The sequence below is a fragment of the Trachurus japonicus genome, chromosome 22 (assembly GCF_045865225.1).
Source record: "Trachurus japonicus isolate A0001 chromosome 22, Traja_1.0".
NCBI classification, from domain to species: Eukaryota; Metazoa; Chordata; class Actinopteri; order Carangiformes; family Carangidae; genus Trachurus; species Trachurus japonicus.
This window is the reverse complement of record NC_140928.1, coordinates 4,635,858-4,654,844: the sequence shown is the minus strand read 5'-3', so window position 1 is coordinate 4,654,844 and position 18,987 is coordinate 4,635,858. Positions and strand designations below refer to the sequence as shown.

Sequence of the window (18,987 nt, the reverse complement as noted above, 5' to 3'; positions counted from 1 at the left end):
AGGTTTTTTATTTTACAAAAAAATCAACAATAATCAACACACCCTCTGAGGGCAAAAACAGGTCCAAAAAATGACCCTACCCTAACCTCACACCAGGTTAGAACTGACCTCATAGCCTCACACCAGGCTAGAGCACCTTTCCTCAGAGCTGCCCGGAAGCCAAATGCCACTCCCTTAAATACAGCTGCTGTGAGTTAACTTAATTGGGGCAAACCATTACTGCAGGGCAAACCAAACACTATAACGGTCCCTCAAACACATCATTTACATCAATACACACCAGAATAAACAATACAATCTTTCACATATCCACACAATACCTGTGCAACATGATCACATAAAACCATATGATACAACAAGACAAACACCCCTGAGCACCATGGGCTATGCCCACCCAGGCCCGCGCTCGTTAAAGACCGCTCCTGCAGCGGCGCGCTTCCACAGAGGAGCAGTGGAGCTGGGGCCTCATGTATCAATGTTGCGTACGCACAAAAAAGTGGCGTAAGTCATTTTCCACGCCAACGTTCAGGGGCCTCATTTATCATTGTGGATACACGCTTTTTTACACGCTCTTTCCCCCATTTTGTGCGTACGCACTTTTCTCCGCCTAATTTGGGATCTATCAAACCAAAACTTGTCGGGAGTAAGTGCAAAAATTTACGACCAGTCCGACCATGGCGTACCGGCATTTACACGCTTTTTGAAGAACAGGAGGAGCATCTCTCCTCCCATCAGGTGACTCCTTCTGCACACATTACATTTCACTAGCCTACTAATTCACATTTCTGAATATAACTGGGGATTTTGCACATAAGATCACATCATATAACCTGATTAATCTCTCTCATATTGCTCCACACCAGTTACATGGACAGAAATTAAAGTTACATACCATGTAAAGGCATAAATTATAAATTTAATCGTTTTTTGTAACATTACAAAAGCAAATATCTAAGCATGGGTGTAGGAAGCAAAAGAAAAAAGTCGGTGCCTCCTCCTCTGGAAAATTTTTACTCTAGAAAAACTTTTAGACGCTCTTTCTGACCTTCAATTAAGCTCTATGCTCCAGAAAAAACTGAATAATGCCTTTAAAAGCCAGGTGAACACATTTTCAAAAACTCATTTTAGAGATGCACATTTTGTTTGTTTTTGTAGAATTACCAGAACAACAACAGAAAAACCTTTAACCTTTTACTATTACTATGTTTTAATATTTTTTCATGCGAGAAAGTAGGCTAACTGTTTAGATCCCCAATGTGCGGTCGGTTTATCCAAATGACGGCTGTTTACAAGTTTTACACAACTTTTACATCAATAAATGCATGTTTTACAATGAACCGATCAGTCTGCATCAAATTTTCTTTTCTTTTATTAAGTTATATAACATGGCAGCATTTTTAATTTGTACATTTTCTGACCTACATATTTCCTAGTAGTTGCGCTTCCTGTTGTAGGCTAAACAATTAACATGAAACACACATACGCACATAAGACGCAGGAGCCTAATCAGAAACCGGGACACTGTATTTATCATGTAGCCTATACAGGGATACTGAATAACCAGGTTTTCTTATTTCATTGATCAAAAAACGGGATCGCCTACTTAAAAAGTCAGACAACTATCTGCATCTGGACAGAACCACACTGTTAATGGTAAAACATCAATTAAATGCATTTAAATTCCAAAATACATTAAAGAGACAATAAGGAGTTTGTATTTGGTTATAAAAAAGTCTCATATTAATGTGGGTGAATCTACGTTACCCACTTGTGAATGGGTCCATTTCGATAAATGTATTGTTTTGTCTTTATCGTTAGCCTATTTTAATTTCCCCTCTAAGGGATTAATACACTATACCCAGGGGGCAAAGCAAAAAAACAGACATGGAGCGTTGTAAAAGGTTTGACACCAGAAATTATATCTAGGAACTTCAAGGATTAAAACCTGGGTGGACGACCCGGTCAACTAGCTGCTGGAAAGCTACAGGGGCCAAAACCCCTTTCTTGGGTAATTTTGCTGGCGAAATTATGTAAATGCAAATATTTAGGTACTACAATGGCATAAATAGTCATACAACTATAAAATTTGGCAGAGAGTATCTGGACACATAGGGGGAGGAATGAAAAAAAGATTCTGGGGTTTGTTGCAACTCGATTTTAAGATATCACCCTCAACATCCCAAAAAAGACCAAAAAAAAGTACTGTTCGCTTGACAAATTCTTAAAAAAAAAAAAGATTATTTTTCAGCACTTTATGGAGAATATCTATGCTTAACATGTATATAGACAATTTCCTTAATTCATAAGCTTCCATTTGAGTCCAAGATAGCCTTTCTACTAGCTACTGGAAAGCCACAGGCTGTCTCCAAACAATGCAACACCTATTGTGAAAAACTACATGTTAACTGACATGATCAGAAAACATTCTATTTCTGGTCTCCCCAAAGTGAACAGACAGAGAAGACCGTTGGCCACAGCAAGTTGGCCTTTTTGAGATAGAAAGGCCCCAGGGGCCTCATTTATCAAAGAGCGTGTAAAAGTCCTCTTAAATTTTCAGTACGACGGAAAGGCAAAATGTGCGTACGACCAAAAAATATACACTCTTTTCAGATCTATCAAACTCCGCGTACACACGGCTGCACGGTATTTCCCTTGATAGATCACACCGGACCTGAGAAAAGCGTGGATGAGAACACGCCTCATACCCAGCCCCCTAAACGGCCCCATACAACCATATGTGGTCAATGCAAATCAGTTACGTGCATATTAAGTAGCCATGTGCACTCTGGAAACGTGTGGAATGACGTCAGTGGAAGACGGTGAAGACAACAGACGGACGGAGAGCGGAGAAAGAAGCGGAATTTCTCTGAAAGCGAGATACACGGTAACACGGCAATATCAGTCAGAAACATCATCTTGCATTGAAAGGCTACAATAAAAACAAAAAAACCTCCCAAATCTAAATGAAACAGAACAGAAAGAAGAAGAATCATATTTATTCTGCCCCTTATTTTAGATTATGTCATAATAATTTAAAGCAGGGTTTCCACTGCCAGTCAGTACTACTTTGCACCCCTTTCCACTAACCCCCAACTTCCGTTCACTGGAAGATTTGATTTTCATTTGTGCATAGCTATATATTAAAAAAAACAAAAAACAAACAAACATTGAAGTCCACCAGTCTGTGACTTTTCCTAAAATGATGTTGGGCAGCACCCATTTTTGTTAAATACAATAAATATTATTCACACAAAAAATATCGATCATGTTTTCTCATTTGCTTTGATTTGCTCCGACATTATTGTGCTTGCTGCTTGCTTGTGTGTGTCCAGTCTGGCTACGTAACACACGCACGTCGCAGTAATTATTTTCCAGACTGGACAGACGGGTTGTGGAAGAGGTGTAGCCTACATGCAAGGGAAAAATATCAATATGATATCAAAAGAAAACGAAATTCGTTTTATAAAGCCAGTATTTAGGAGCAAACTAGTGTAAATGCACAGGGGAAAAATCTGAGTCGCTGTGCTTTTCATGTAAAGTGCCGACGTCAACACGTGTGCGGTGGTGGTGGTGGTGGTGGTGGTGGTGGTGGGGGGGTGGGGGGGGGGGTCATCATCACCACCACTTGCTACTTCAAACAGTGTCCGCGCTCCTCTCTCCCTCGCATACTGCAGTTCTCTGACTCTGCAGCGGCGTCGCCAATTCCTCCTGTTCTTCAAAAAGCGTGTAAATGCCGGTACGCCATGGTCGGACTGGTCGTAAATTTTTGCACTTACTCCCGACAAGTTTTGGTTTGATAGATCCCAAATTAGGCGGAGAAAAGTGCGTACGCACAAAATGGGGGAAAGAGCGTGTAAAAAAGCGTGTATCCACAATGATAAATGAGGCCCCAGATGTATCAAAAGTGAAATGACCGTGGAAAAGTGCGGTGGCCCACGCCAACTCCATAGCTGGCGTACGCACGTTTCTACTGCTGTTGTTCCTTTGGCGACACTTAGAGGTGAAGCTGTGAAACTGTTAATAATGTGAAAACAATTAGTCCTCAGAGTAATGTGCACATCAGAGACACATTTATGAACAACTAACCCATCCACATGTTGCAATTAGATAGGTGGATAGAAAAGCATGTGCAAAGTGGTGCAGGAAATATGTCAGCTTTAGTCTTAAGATATTGCAGATGGTGCAGTGCGAAGTGCACACGAGTCCCGGAGGTTTTTTTTTTTTTTTGTACATGATGACTCCGAGGGCAATTCTCTTGGAACTGAGCGCAGTGCGCTGCAACCGGCCTGAGAGCGCGACACGGCGGGGAGCCATGGGTCGCCTCCATTCAGGTGCTGACCACACTGTGAACAGGAAGCATTTTTATACTATAAATGTACAGATCATATGTGATGCGTAAATGCATCACATATTAACAAACATTGTGGCGAGATGGCTGGTTCAGCGCATGGTTCATTCATTCAGCATAGCTGGGGACAGATTACAGGCTGGGACTGTATGCGCGCAAAGTAAATGTATTTGTTTAATTGTCCTATGTAACCCCCCGCCCCGATGCACATTGAGCATGTCTGCCGAAATATCACGCTGTCAGTGACTTTCTTTTTGCTGGTTAAACTACACAGACTGTGTGAAGTACTTCATGTCAATAAACACATGCGTAAAGTTGGACATGTGTCTTTATCAGCCTCCCTGGCGCACTTCTGCATTTATTTACTACGCGATCTGTGTATAAAAGACCTTCTCACCCTCTCACAGGGATACATTTTTCTAAATTTTTATAGAGTTTTTAAATTATTGTTTTTAATTTATTGTCATAACAGGAGGTTATTTTTAACCTTTGTTTTATTTGCATATTGAATCATCATTAAACACCTGAAAAATGAAAAATAACCCTTTTTAGCACTTTTAAATCCAGGTTATGGTAAAAACATTTCTCTTTTCATGTGCTTACAGCTGAGCTCTTTTTAAGAACTTTAAACTTTATCTATTTTATTTTATTTTATTTTTATTTGCTATTGCTTTTAACTCTGTTTTTTGTGTTTGTTTTTATTCTGTTTTATGCTTTTTCTCTGTTTTATGCTTCTTTTTTAAATGTTTTGTCTTGTCACATTGAGTTGCCTTGGTATGAAATGTGCTATATAAATGAAGACGCCTTGCTTTGCCTTTTGACTAAATAAACACTGTCTTCTTGGAAATGTGCCGAGCTCCAGGTAAGACACCTGGAGCCGCAGACAGTTAGAGGCAGAATAGCTGGTCAGATGAGGAGGGGGAGGAGGAGGAGGAGGAGTGGGGGGAGGAGGGGGAGGAGGGGGGGGGGGGGGGAGGAGGGGAACAGGCGAGAAGAGGAGGAGGAGTGGGAGGAGGAGGAGGACAGTTGGGAAAAGGGGGGAGGAGGACAGGTAAGAAGAGGAGAACAAGTAAGAAGAGGAGGAGAGAGGAGAGGGAGTGGGAGGAGGAGGAGGAGGAGGATAGAGGGGGGAGGAGGGAGGAGGAGGGAGAAAGAGGAGGAGGAGAACAGGAAGAGGGGGAGAGAGGAGAACAGGTGATAAGAGGAGGAGGAGTGGGAGGAGGAAGAGGAGGAGAACAGGTGAGAAGAGGAACAGGAGGAGGAGAAAGAGGAGGAGAACAGGTGAGTAGAGGAGGAGGTGGAGAACAGGGGAGAAGAGGAGGAGGAGGAGGAGGGAGGAGGAGGAGTGGGAGGAAGAGGAGGTGGAGAACAGGGGAGAAGAGGAGGAGGATGAGAGGAGGAGAGAGTTGGAGAACAGGTGAGAGGGAGAGGAGGAAAGATGAGGAGGGAGGAGGAGAACAGGTGAGAAGAGGAAGAGGAGTAGGGAGAAAGAGGAGGAGAGAGGAGGAGGGAGAAGGAAGAGGGAGAAAGAGGAGGAGGAGAACAGGAAGAGGAGGAGAGAAGAGAACATGTGAGTAGAGGAAGAGGAGGAGGTGGAGAACAGGGGAGAAGAGGAGGAGGTGGAGAACAGGTGAGAGGAGGAGGAGTGGGGGAAGGAGGAGGAGGGAGGAGGAGGAGTGGGAGGAGGAGAACAGTTGGGAAAAGGGGGAGGAGGACAGGTAAGAAGAGGAGAACAAGTAAGAAGAGAAGGAGGAGAGAGGAGGGGGAGTGGGAGGAGGAGGAGGAGGAGAACAGGTGACTGGAAGAGGAGGAGGAGGAGGAAAGATGAGGAGGGAGGAGGAGAATAGGTGAGAAGAGGAAGGGGAGGAGGAGAAAGAGGAGGGGGAGGAGGAGGAGGGAGAAGGAAGAGGGAGAAAGATGAGGAGGAGAACAGGTGATAAGAGGAGGAGGAGGAGGAGCAAAGATGAGGAGGGAGGAAGAGGAGGAGAAAGAGGAGGAGAACAGGTGATAAGAGGAAGAGGTGGAGAACAGGGGAGAAGAGGAGGAGGAGAACAGGTGAGAGGAGGAGAGAGGAGGAGGAGGAGAACAGGTTGGGAGGAGGAGGAGAACGGGTGAGAAGAGGAGGAGGAGGAGCAAAGATGAGGAGGGAGGAAGAGGAGGAGAAAGAGGAGGAGGAGGAGAACAGGTGATAAGAGGAAGAGGTGGAGGTGGAGAACAGGGGAGAAGAGGAGGAGGAGGAGGAGAACAGGTTGGGAGGAGGAGGAGGAGAACGGGTGAGAAGAGGAGGAGGAGGAGATGGAGAACAGGGGAGAAAGGAGGAGGAGGAGAACAGGTGAGAGGAGGAGAGAGGAGGAGGAGGAGGAGAAGAACAGGTTGGGAGGATGAGGAGGAGGAGGACGGGTGAGAAGAGGAGGAGGAGGAGCAAAGATGAGGAGGGAGGAAGAGGAGGAGAAAGAGGAGGGAGGAGGAGAACAGGTGATAAGAGGAGGAGGAGGAGGGGGAGGAGGAGGAGGAGGAAGAGGAAGAGAACATGGTGACTGGAAGAGGAGGAGGAGGAAAGATGAGGAGGAAGGAGGAGAACAGGTGAGAAGAGGAGGAGGAGGAAAGATGAGGGGGAAGGAGGAGGAGGAGAACAGGTTGGGAGGAGGAGGAGAACGGGTGAGAAGAGGAGGAGGAGGAAAGATGAGGAGGGAGGAAGAGGAGGAGAAAGAGGAGGGAGGAGGAGAACAGGTGAGAAGAGGAGGAGGAGGAGTGGGAGGAGGAGGAGGAGGAAGAGGAAGAGAACAGGTGACTGGAAGAGGAGGAGGAGAACGGGTGAGAAGAGGAGGAGGAGGAGGAAAGATGAGGAGGGAGGAAGAGGAGGAGAAAGAGGAGGGAGGAGGAGAACAGGTGAGAAGAGGAGGAGGAGGAGTGGGAGGAGGAGGAGGAGGAGGAGGAAGAGGAAGAGAACGGGTGGGAAGAGGAGGAGGAGGAAAAGGAGGAGCTGCCATTATGGAAGCAGATGATGAACTGCTGCCATCTGCTGTTTAGTTGTGTGACTCAGTGTTGCTGCTCTAACTGAATCAAACATTAAAACAGAGTTATTTTGTGTAATTATTCTGTTTACATAAATGTATTTACATTTCTGTTGCCCACATTAATACTTACTCATTAAATCACATGTATATAAATGTTTTTTCTTTAATTTCTCTAGTAGCCTAGCAGCTGTTATTGTTGTTTAATGAACCAAAGTTCTCTTCACCCCAACAGTCGTCATGAAGAGGAGAAAATAAATAAACACATTAACCCTTGACCCCCGTGTCTTTGTTCACCAGCGTCTGGATCATCAACGCTTTCAGAAACACTGTAGAGAGTCAACGTCCACACTGAGTCACTCCTGTCAACTTGAACGTCCTGTCTCACGCTGATCTTTTCTATCTGGACACAGAGGAGATGTGAAACGACACTGAGATGGTTTATGGTTCTTAAATCCACTAATATTTCAACACCTGAAGTTGAATCAGCTGAATGTCTTTATTGCCATTGCACAAGTACAATGAAATTGGGCGCCGTCCTTAAAGTGCAAGTTAGGAAAAAAATAAAAATATATATATATCAACTATCTATAATAAATAAATAAATAAGATAAATTAAAAAAACACATACAGGAAACAACAACAACACGTATTCACATTCTGCATGTTTATATGCTGGCCGTGTTAAGTGCAGCTGTGGCTCTGGCATAAAAACTGTTCTTGAGCCAGTTTGTGTGGGTTTTTAATGCCCTATAGCGTCTGCCTGATGGCAGGAGCTCAAACTGTGAGTGTCCGGGATGAGATGGGTCATTCACAATTTTCTTGGCTTTTGTGAGACACCGGGTGTTGTACAGTTCCTCCAATAAAACAAAGTAAAAATAAATCTTCAATAAATTACTTAAAGTGTTCCACTACATGTTGGAGGAAAACTGTTTTATTTTTCCACATTTAGACGACCACAAATCTAAAATGTGTCTTTAGAACAACAAATTAAACACCGTGCTTTTATTGTGAAGGGGCTTTGAATTGAATAAACTTCCTGCTATAGAGCTCAGATGGTGATTTTACTTTTTATAGTTTAATTTTTTATAATTTGTTTGAAAATGTCAAAGTGCACTGGTCGATGTGATTTTGTCACTGTTGCTGGACAGGAAGTTACTCCACTTTGCGTCAGGGTTGCATACTTTCAGGGTTTATTTCTCCATAACAACCTCTGAACTATACACTATCCCTTAGCCTACATATCAAACTCAGTCAAGTCACTGAAGAATCTGTGGTGTCATGAGTCTAAACTGAAAATACATGGCTACATGGCTACATTTCCCATAATGCACCAGAGTGCTGGACAATAGGACTCCTGTGTAGAGGATGCTTTACCAACACAGAATTACTGCCTGTTGTTCGAAACCTAGATAAGGGATTAAGCCATGTTGGTTATCCTGGCTGAATTTAGCCTCAAGTCGGTTGTTCGAAAGCTGGATACCTTTATCCTGGTCAAGTTACTATGGTGATTTATTCTCTGCAGCTAGCCTGCTCCAGACCAGGCTAACAGCCAGGCTAAGTTGATTCTGTTGTCTTTATCTGTGAAGTCAGCAGTCACTCTGATCAGAAATCAATGGGTTTCATACATGTTCTTATGTACATATTGGCCTGAATTATAAACAAATAAAATGCATTAACAATAATCAAAAAACATGAAACATTTATAATATTTATTAGGCTTTTTTTTCATAATTGGGCCTTCAAAATTATTTTCATAAAATATGTTACGATTATATTGGCCTAAATATTGGTTGAGGTAAGAAAATAAGAAATAAGAGTGTGAACACCTTCCAAATAATTTATAGACCTCGTCATCATTGTTATCGGCAATTTATTGAAGCACCAAACAGCATAATGTTCTAATATTTAATTAATTTTCACCTGTTGCACATTTGGCCATGTGCTGTAAACTTTACTTCAGATTTGTGCAATTAATCATCTTCCACTGCTCATCATTAAGGCAAAGTGCACAACTGTTAATTTGTGAAAGGAACTTGAGTTGTGATTATAGTTTTGGATTATTAAATCAGACCACAGTTGTCCTCCGTGCTCTCTCTGAGCTTTACGACAGCAGCGGTGCTTTTTTTTTTTAATTTTAAGAGAGGTGAGTCACCTGACGTCAACATTAAGGTCCTGTTGATTGGAGGAAAGTAGCCACACCTGTCCTCTCATCGGTGAATCTGTGATCAATCTCTGTCTCTACTGACAAGAGAATAAGTTCCACCTGGCTTGACAAAGCCGCTGCTCCTCAGCCTGGCTCAGCGTTTGAACAACCAACTAAACCAGGATGGACTTAGGAGACTTTGTCCAACCTGGCTTTTCCACTTATCCTGGATATCTTTATTCTACTTTCGAACAACAGGCCTGAACAAGATGTGGCGTGTTGTGTTCAGGGACACGTGTTTGAATCCTCATCATGGGTCTGGCTGCACATGTTCATTTGAGACATTATAAGTATCATCTTATCTGTTTCCCCTGAGTGAAGTTTTATGGAGGTAGAGATGAATCCGGAGCTGCTCTTGTGTCACCATGACAACCAGTGCTGCTGATGGGAGCACTGGGAATCTTTACACCGGCACCAGTTCAGTCAATCCAGGAGTCAGAGTTCAACTTCAACCAGAACTTTATTTTATTTCAAATCCATCATCACCTTACAGGAGCCATGTTATTTTAAATAAACAATCCAAACTGTGATACAGAAGCATCCAGGACGGAGTCAGACATTCATTCAGACAGAGGGAGAGAGGGGGAGGGGGGAGAGGGGAGGCAGGGGGCTTTACTTCTGGGCGGGCATCATGTCATCGATGGACTGACCCTTCTCCAGCTTCTTCTCCATCTCGACCAGCAGTTTGACTCCATCGACGACCATCTGCACCAGCTCCACCTCAGAGAAGCCCAGTCTGTCGGCGTTGGAGATGTCGAAGGTTCCGCCCACAGCCGCTGTGTCCACGCCGCCTGAGACAAAGAGACACAACAAACATTAAATACATGTGTATGTCCAACAGGAACTGCTTCTACTCATCGTTCCAGTAAAACAGTGTTTCTCCTCCAGGTTCTCGTACCTGTTCCACGTTTCTGGAGCCTCATCCTCTTGAGAACTTCCTCGAACTTGGCGTGTTTGCTCATGTGGGGGATCTTTACGTGCACACCCGCACGCAGGCCGGTGCCCAGGTTGGATGGGCAGGTGAGGACGTAGCCCAGGTGCTCGTTCCACATGAAGGGGCTGCCCTTCGCCTTGAACAGGTCCTCAATCTGAACAGAAACAGAACAGAACCAGACTGTCAGACACTCGTGTTGTGTGTAATAATGAAGACTAATGATGAGTCGTGGTGTTTCCTGTTTCCGACCTTGGTGAGTCCGGTGCAGAAGCGCTGGAACACCTCCTTCATGTTGCCTCCTTTCTGCATGGAGATCACACGCAGGTGGTCCTCCTCGTTCACCCACACCAGGAATGTCTTGTTGTCGTTGTGCCTGAAGACACAAACAGAGGATTCAGTTTCCTCCAACATGAGCTCTGCAGACAGAGATTTACAGACTGAGAGACGAAGCCTCTCACCAGATGCCCCTGGCGTCGGGCCAGTCGCGGGCCATCCCAGACGCCAGCAGCAGAGGAGACACTGGCTTGTCGAACAGGAAGTGGTCGTCGATGAGCTGCTGCTGCTCTGCGTCAGTCATGTTCTTCAGGGCGAAGTATTTCCCCTTCAGGTCTCCGCTCAGAGAGTCCAGAGCTGCAGGACAGATGTTTGAAAAACATGAAAACTTAAAGTTCCAGCTTCTGAACTGCAGGAATATTCTGTTTCCTTTGCCTGAAGCTGTTTAGTAAATTAACTTTGGGAAACTACGATGACTTTATTGTAACTGATGTTCTCATCAGTCTGCTTTACATTCACTGTGCTGTTTCTCCACCTGCTGCCACCGGAGGGCGCTGTCTGCTGCACTAAAGGCTTCACTTCTCTTGGCCTCAGATACTTCAGCTTTATTATATAACGATCACTGAGCTGGAGACACGTCTCGGTGCTGATGTCACCGTCGCCACCGTGTCGTCCTCACCTTCGATGGAGAGCTGCTCCACTGCTCGTCTCTCTCCTCGGCTGCAGTGTGGCGGCAGACAGTACCCGCGGATGCTGCGGCCTGTTCGGACTCGGGAGCTCAGGACGTAGTTGGGGTCGAGGTCGTCGCCTCCCTGAGAGAGAACGACACACGTTAGTTTCTGGTGGACGGTGGCTCAGAGCTGCAGATGGAAATGAGCTCTGTCTGGCTTATTTGCAACAAATTATCATCATTTTGTATGTTCATGAAAATGCAGAGTCCCATTTCAAATAAACGTATGAATGAAATGAAACGCAGTACCTTCAGGTTGTCTGAGTTGAGGTCGGTCTTGTGCTTGTCTGAGGGCTTGTATCCTCCATGACGGTCCTCGATCACGGGGTCCAGCAGCTCCTTGAAGACCTCGTACGTCTCCTCGTCTCCGGCCACGCAGCCCACGGTCATGATGAAGGGGTGGCCTGCACAGAGACGACGGGGTCAGAGGAGACAATGGGACAGGAAACACAGACAGACTTACATCCTCACTATCTGAATGTGCTGAGTGACACGAGGCCTCAGGGTGGGACCGTTACTGTACCAGGATTGTCAACCCCTGTCTGAATGACACCATCTATGGTGACGCCGTTGGGAGTAGCTCGCTCTCTCAGCATCTTGTACATGTCCTGGGTTAAGAACTTGGCCATGTGGTTGTTGTGCTGACTGAGATCTGGGAACTCGTCCTCAGCTGACAGCCTCTTCAGGGTCAGCTTGGCCATATTCTCAGAGCTAAACAGAAACACAGTCTACAGAGTGAGCACAGGCGTCGTTTACAGGTACAGGAACTCTAAACTGGGACTGTTAAAAGCTGGAAGCAGCCACACTCTGCTCAGCTTCACTCTGACACAGCTGTGGATTATCAGCTGCTCTCTGCATACATTATGCAACACTGTAATCTTTTACCATTTTCTATAATAAAGCTGTGAAGTGTATCTGTGATAATGGAGGAGGGGGCAGCAGCTAACTGGTCTCCATATGTCTGAATCTGTTGCTCACACTTTATCCCTGCAGCAAGGTCACAGTGCAAAAAGCTGCCCGTGTTCCCCCGCAGGAACACGGAGCTCCGCGCGCCATTAACCGCGGTCGATGAGCCACGGCAGATGGCCGCTCCGCCGGAAAGCCGCTTGAGTTTTTACCTGGGTTATCAACCCCGGTCTGGATGACATCATCCAGAGTAAATCCACTGGGGGTCTGTTTGCTCCTCAGCTTCTCGTAAATGGCAGGAGTCAGGATCTTGGCCATGTGATTGTTGTGTTTGGTGAGGTCCGGGAACTCCTTATCCGAAGCGTACTTCATCTTCATCTGGTTGTGTGTGTTACCGAAAGGCATGGCTGATCCCTGGGCGGAGGATGGAGGGAAGACACGGTGAAAAGCAGCGAAATAGACCCGAGTTGCTCGGCGCAGACAGTCGGCTTTACGTCTACAGCTCAGTCCGACATTTACATAATATGTTTGAATTTAGCATAGAAGACTGAACCACATCAGATAAATGAGTCGGAGCCTGCAGTGAACGCAGCGTCCTGAGTGCATTCAGACAAAAGCCGAAGCATGCACCAGTTACTTAATCTACTTTTAGAGGCATTTATGGATCCTATCATTTTACATTATCTCATAAGCCTCTGCAGAGTTCACATTAATCCCTGTGGTGAAGAGCGGACACATTCAGAGGCCGTGATGCCCTGTCTGTCTGCACCGCCCTTCTAGCATCGTTAAAAAAAATGAACAAATGAAAAAAAGAAATCACGCGTGTGTGTCTCGGAATCTGAGTGAAATAACCTCCTACCTGTTGTTGACGGACTTGTGCACTACTACTACTACCAGGGGTTGATACGAAGATCCCTATTTTTCCGACCGAGGAGCTCACAAACCACCAGCGGCGTCCCTGCTGCTCTCCGGTGCGGCTGATGACTTGAGATCGTCATTTATAGCGGAGCATCTCTCCTCCCATTGGTCGGTATTTGTAGTCCATTCATTCAATTGGATGCGCTGACTCGGCTCCGGAGGGCGACTCCTTCTTCTACACACTGAGATTTCACTACTGATTCACATTTATGAATAATAACTAGCATTTTTGCAAATAAAATCACATCATACAACCCGATTCATCAGCTTCCATCTCATATTGCTCCACATAGGTTACATTGAGAGGAAATTAAGTTACATAGGCCTACCATTTAAATGCAAAAAGCTGCACAATTAAATCAGCTTTTTTGACATTACAAAAGCAACAGTTTTACAGTGCAGTTTTAGGCACATAACTTGCTTTCTGTCATACTGACGAGAATTAAAAAGCATAAACATGGTGTAACGTTAATTTTCAAACGAAAGCGCTCTAAATAAAGTTGCTTTATCATAATGTTTTTAACTAACGTTATTTGTTAAAAAAAAATCTGCGGTGTCTGCTGTGGATCGCAGATCTACAAATCATCCGCACTACGCCCGTGATTGGGCTCTGTGTGCGGACGGAGGTTACAGATCGGCGGACCAGTTCACCATCCGGTCCCGTTGACTCACTCAACTTCCCCTGAAAACAACACCACGTGTGTGGGGGAAATGAATGGGTAAGCTGTCACTGCTACTCCACATGCACGTACGGTTACACTAAAGAGCAGAAAACAGTCGACATTGGCCGTGTTTTGTGTTCGTTTTGAACACCAACGGTTGAAACGGTTGTTGTGGACGCAGGTAGGTCGAGCGTCGCCAACGGTTGTTTAGTTTTGAACTGTTCAGAACGGTAACGGTTGCTAACGTTAGCATGTTAGCTGGTAGCAAGTTGAACGCAAAACTCACTAGCGTCTCGGTATAAAAGTTACACAGGTTTACAGACATTTTGCACTGTGACTCTTTGCTTGCATGTGTGGGATGATCAGTTGTGATGTTTTTTTAAAACTGTATCAAGCATGTAAGCCGATAACTGAACGTTAGCTGCTGGCTAACTAACGGTGAATCAGCTAGTTGTGTTAGCGTCAGATAAGATAAAGTCCTCCTCAAACTAACTGGTGGCTAACGTTACAAAGTGGCTAATTCAGTTTAAAGTAAACCTTTCTTTTGAGATTTGTGTTACCATTTATCGTTTTCTATCAAGGCTAAGCCTGCCCTTAACAATGTAGCTCCTCTCTGGCTAAGTCTAGCAAAACTCACAGGGGACAAACTGAATGTGAAACCAAAACCTCGACACAAAACACAGATTTTCTTTGAAAACACAAGAGAAATGTAACATTATCTTGACACGACATTAATCTCACTCACATTTTCTCGATGTTGTCCGACATTGTTTTGTTTTTTTTCCTTCTTCTAGAGCAGTGAAATAAAATCCGTCTTCTCTCTTTGAGGTTTAGGAGTTTTTAAAAATCAAACTACTGTTAAACGTTATTCCAAAAATTGAATATAAACAACAACGGCCAACACGCGAGATTCTGTATCTAAGAAACAAACCGTGTAATTGTTATTGTTTGATTTTTAAATTAACGATTTCTCCAGATGATAACTGAAGACAAATCTGTGGCCATTTGTGTTATCCACATACACATAATTTATTTATTTCATAGTTTTTGATTTATCTACCAAGATGGTGTCTTCAAATGTTCAACAACAACAACAACAACAACAACAACAACAGTATATTTGCAGGTTTACATTGCCAAACAAGCAATGTGAAATTGTTATATGACAGGTAATGTTGTGTGTGATTTAACATTATGAATACACACAGCTTCAGAGGTTTATATTTTATTATAATAACATAAAAATTACTACATTTTGAGGTAATATATTGGTTCTCTGTATCAAGATAAACAACGATCTTTAGGATGTGTCATTTGAGTCCAGTTTAAGTGCGTTTGCCACCTACATAGATGAAGGGAACACATTAGATGAGTAAGTTACTAAGCGTGGAATAAGTTCAGCCTAATAAAAAATTTGATTATCTTATCTGTAACATTTGAGCATATTTGAATACTGCATAAAGATGTCCATGTCCTCTACTTGTTATAATCAAAAATACTGTCCAGGTATGTCAGGAAAAGGCCCAAAGATCCATGAACCTGAATTTTATTGTTCAGTATTGATTAGTTTTATTAGTTTAAACTTTAAACTAATAAAACCACCATCTTGTTGCAGACTGACGTGTTCACCATGAGTTTTGTGGAGTATTCAGACTACATTAAGGACGGGGACGTCGCCATCGTCTACCTGGGCCATGACTCCAAGATGCCCGTCAAAGTGCAGCAGGGCGCCCAAACACAAACCCGCTACGGGGTCATTCGCCATTCGACGGACCTGATCGGACAGCGGTACGGGTCGAAGGTCACCTGCAGCAAAGGCGGCTGGGTCCACGTGCTTCACCCCACGCCTGAGCTGTGGACGCTCTGCCTGCCGCACCGCACGCAGATCCTCTACACCACGGACATCGCCACCATCACCATGATGCTGGAGCTGAAGCCGGGGTCCATCGTCTGCGAGTCAGGTGAGGACGGAGTCACGTTAATGTCGGCGTTATGTAACCGTAGAGGTGTTTAAGAAGTAGGGGTGTCACATGCCATGTTTCTATCCACTTGTCAGTCGAATTATCTGAAGATTGATAAAAATATTAATGCGAATAACACCAGTTCAAGTGCGTTTCCATCTAAGCTGTTTTGCGGTCATATTGGTGTATCGAATCGTTTTCTTGCAGTTTACTGTGTTCCATTCATTTTTGTACTAAATCGCAAAACAGAAGGACATCCATCCTTCATCTTTAACCGATTATCGGAGTCTGTCCGCCTGTACACCTGCGTCTTTCTTTGTTTATTCCCGCCGTGTCGTTGAACAGCTGGAAATAAGTAGCAGAATTGACATAAAACATGATCGCAACTCACATTTATCTGGCAGAGAACTGTCACATGAACTTTTTATCGATCAAGAGAAAATCCAATGAGATCGATCGATATTCATGACATTTATCAAATTTTACTGTTTCCATAAGGCATCTTTAATTCGATATCACCTAATGCGAAAAAAACACGTGGATGGAAACATGGTTGCTGTGTGAGTTTTACAGAACCATTTAGATACACAGATACAGATTAAACCAAACATCGTCCTTTACCACCTCTTATGAATTCAATGTGCACATTAGGATCTTTGATATGTATTTGAATTTGTGCAGAAAAACATACTGACACAAACATATATTTTGCATAACAAAAGGGACACACAGGCTGCAGAATGACAAGACATCAGATATGCTATGTTATGAGACTTTTTTTATTTAAGGCACTATATGTGGCTGCATAATCAACAAAAATCACGTGCAATATCCAAATGGCCAAGTGCTACTGTGTCTTTCATAAAGGTCAAATGCGTCACTCACAACATTGCTGTGCTTTGTTAGCACCATAAATATTGTGGTTCTACAGGGAAGCCTCCCATCTGCAAAACATGTTTTCCACACCTAAGAGCACATGCATGTTTTTGTACAAGCCCCAAACATCATTTTTAAACATTTTCAGCAAAAATTAAATGTATCATCACTCCAACTGAAATCGTGACTCATATTGCAACTGCAGTGTCTTCCAGAGTTATTGCAACATGATTTTTCAAACAACTTTGCATATCGTTCAGCCTTATACTCAATAGTGTAAGACTGAATAAAGCAACCACGACTCGAACGCAAACCGAAAGCAGCAGCTGCGTTCCCCTATCAGTGTCTGCACAGGATGTATACGTGTAGTTTCCCCACGTTTCTGCAGCTCTCAGAGCCCACTGGAAGGAAATAGACACGAAGCATGATAATAGTGCATTTGACGCTGCACATATTAACATGCAAACGGCTACAACAGCATGTGAAGACAGCACATTTGTCTGGCTGGACGTCAGCATGAATGAGCGGATTAATTCTCAATATTTTCTGCTTTAGGGCTCAGAGAAATCCTGTATGTAATTCTCAGGTTTTGATTTGTTTCATCACCCAACACCATTTCTTGTTGGTGTGGGATGTCGTGTTCTGTTGCAGCCCATATTTTATTATTTAGTGCGACCTCAAATCATTTCCCCAGCATCAGCAGCAGCAGCTCACACCTTCTCCAGATGTTCTGACACACAGAGCCTCAGCTGTTTCTGTTAAACATCATAGGAACGCTACAGATGTGCAAAGGGCGATTATGTAACGCCACTTTTTATTTATTGACTTTGTCACATTTTGTCCTGCCTCTAAATTCCCCTGTCATTTCATCCAATCTCTGCAATTTAACAAATGGAAATGGAAGACGACGACGACAAAGAAGTAGGAGGAGAAGGAGGCAGCAGAGAAGCAATCACTCAGAGTGTGTTGGTTGGTTTCTTGGTTTCCTTTCAGTGTCAGAGAGCAGAGAGGGGGATGGGAGTGGACGTTTGTGCAGTCCTTCAGTGTGTTTTACTGCTGGCAGGCTTGTGCGCATGTCACGTTATTGATCGTAAAAGTGTGTGCGTGTGAGATGAGATTGGAGAGGTGATGAATGAGTCCAGCAGGAAATCGGGTTTAGTCAGCAGTATGGAGAGGGCTGCACCATCTGCATCGGTCGGTGTCACATTACTCTGCTGCTGCTCTTTATGTATATTTAATAATGTGTGTGTGTGTCTGTGTGTGCACATGCAGTACAGTACAGTGCAAACTTCTGACACCACTTCCCCCCATTCACTTTAATTAGGAACAATAGCAGGTTTAAATACTCAGTTAATTAGATGGTTTTGTAATGAAGCTGCACATAACAACACCTGAGTATCATCATGTGTCAGTGAGGTGGTAATCAGTGTATTTTTTTTTTTTACAGCTCTGTGGTGACTCATAACATTCAGCCTGACTCTCTGTTCTCCTGTAATAGCTGTTGTCCAGCGGAGGAGAGACTGTTTGTCAGCGAGCTGTTTAAACACACACACACACACAGATTACAGGTGATAATTTTGTTGGCTCTTCTCACTCGCGCTCCATGCTGGGCGCTGCTGAAAACGAGTCACCTTGGGTTGAGTGTTTGACACTAATTATGGACTGAATGTTTTATTCTTTTCACACCTGTATCAGTGTTTCACCTCAGTGTTAAGTATGCACAGCAAATATTCACTGTGCTCCTCAAGGTCTGTTCATGTTAATGACCTCCAACAGCAGAAGGAGGAACTTGTGAGTGCCCCTTAAATGCTGACGGTTAAAAATTCAGCAGCCTGGAAGGAAACGCAGCGTGACAGTGCACAAGATGTTAGAAATGCTTTGTTTTCTGCTCAGTTTTTCAGCTTCTTCTGAATCAGTCTCTCACTGTTTATGTCTTTTTGTGGAAATTTGAAGTGTAATAGTGAGTAGTAGCTCCAGTGCAGCATTAAAGCAGAAGTGAGTGATCCGGTCGTTTTCGCTAATGCTGCGTTCCAGGCAGGCTTTTGAAATCATAAATTACAGCTTCAAGTCACAACTTACGACTTTGTAGCGTTCCAGGCAACCCACTCGTGTTTTTCCGACCTGTTTTACCGGTGAAAGTCACTATAACGGCCACTCGT

The 18,987-nt window shown here is 44.0% G+C and overlaps 2 protein-coding genes across 4 annotated transcripts in view; one reads left to right on the top strand and one right to left on the bottom strand.

Moving 5' to 3' along the window:
• Positions 1-10,009: 10,009 nt before the first annotated feature.
• ckba (creatine kinase, brain a) lies at positions 10,010-14,889 on the bottom strand. 3 transcript variants are annotated; one of them, XM_085767427.1, is made up of 8 exons: positions 14,737-14,889; positions 12,029-12,216; positions 11,755-11,909; positions 11,455-11,587; positions 10,961-11,132; positions 10,752-10,875; positions 10,467-10,656; positions 10,010-10,359 (listed from the first exon to the last, which is right to left on the bottom strand). In XM_085767427.1, exons 1-8 carry the CDS (start codon positions 14,757-14,759, stop codon positions 10,181-10,183), a joined length of 1,164 nt encoding a protein of 387 aa, XP_085623553.1. In that variant the 5' UTR covers positions 14,760-14,889; the 3' UTR covers positions 10,010-10,180. The 3 variants fall into 3 exon arrangements, with proteins under 3 accessions (XP_085623553.1, XP_085623556.1, XP_085623555.1); XM_085767430.1 differs by lacking the exon at positions 14,737-14,889 and adding an exon at positions 13,271-13,384 and having other exon boundaries at positions 12,029-12,825; XM_085767429.1 differs by lacking the exons at positions 12,029-12,216; positions 14,737-14,889 and adding exons at positions 12,624-12,825; positions 13,271-13,384.
• The window catches only part of trmt61a (tRNA methyltransferase 61A), a 27,046-nt gene continuing 22,072 nt past the window's right edge, over positions 14,014-18,987 (top strand). The window contains exons 1-2 of the mRNA XM_085767431.1: positions 14,014-14,172; positions 15,607-15,952. Of these exons, the coding sequence (XP_085623557.1) occupies positions 15,622-15,952 (331 nt within the window). The 5' untranslated portion in view covers positions 14,014-14,172; positions 15,607-15,621. The remainder of the gene's footprint in view (positions 14,173-15,606; positions 15,953-18,987) is intronic.

Bases quoted from the DNA above. Each gene is read 5' to 3' on its own strand.
- ckba (XM_085767427.1), bottom strand. From the start codon at position 14,759: ATGTCGGACAACATCGAGAAAAT. The intron at 10,657-10,751 runs GTCGGAAACAGG...GTTTCTGTTCAG, and splicing joins TCTGCACCGGACTCACCAAG to ATTGAGGACCTGTTCAAGGC. The intron at 10,360-10,466 runs GTACGAGAACCT...TCTTTGTCTCAG, and splicing joins GCTCCAGAAACGTGGAACAG to GCGGCGTGGACACAGCGGCT.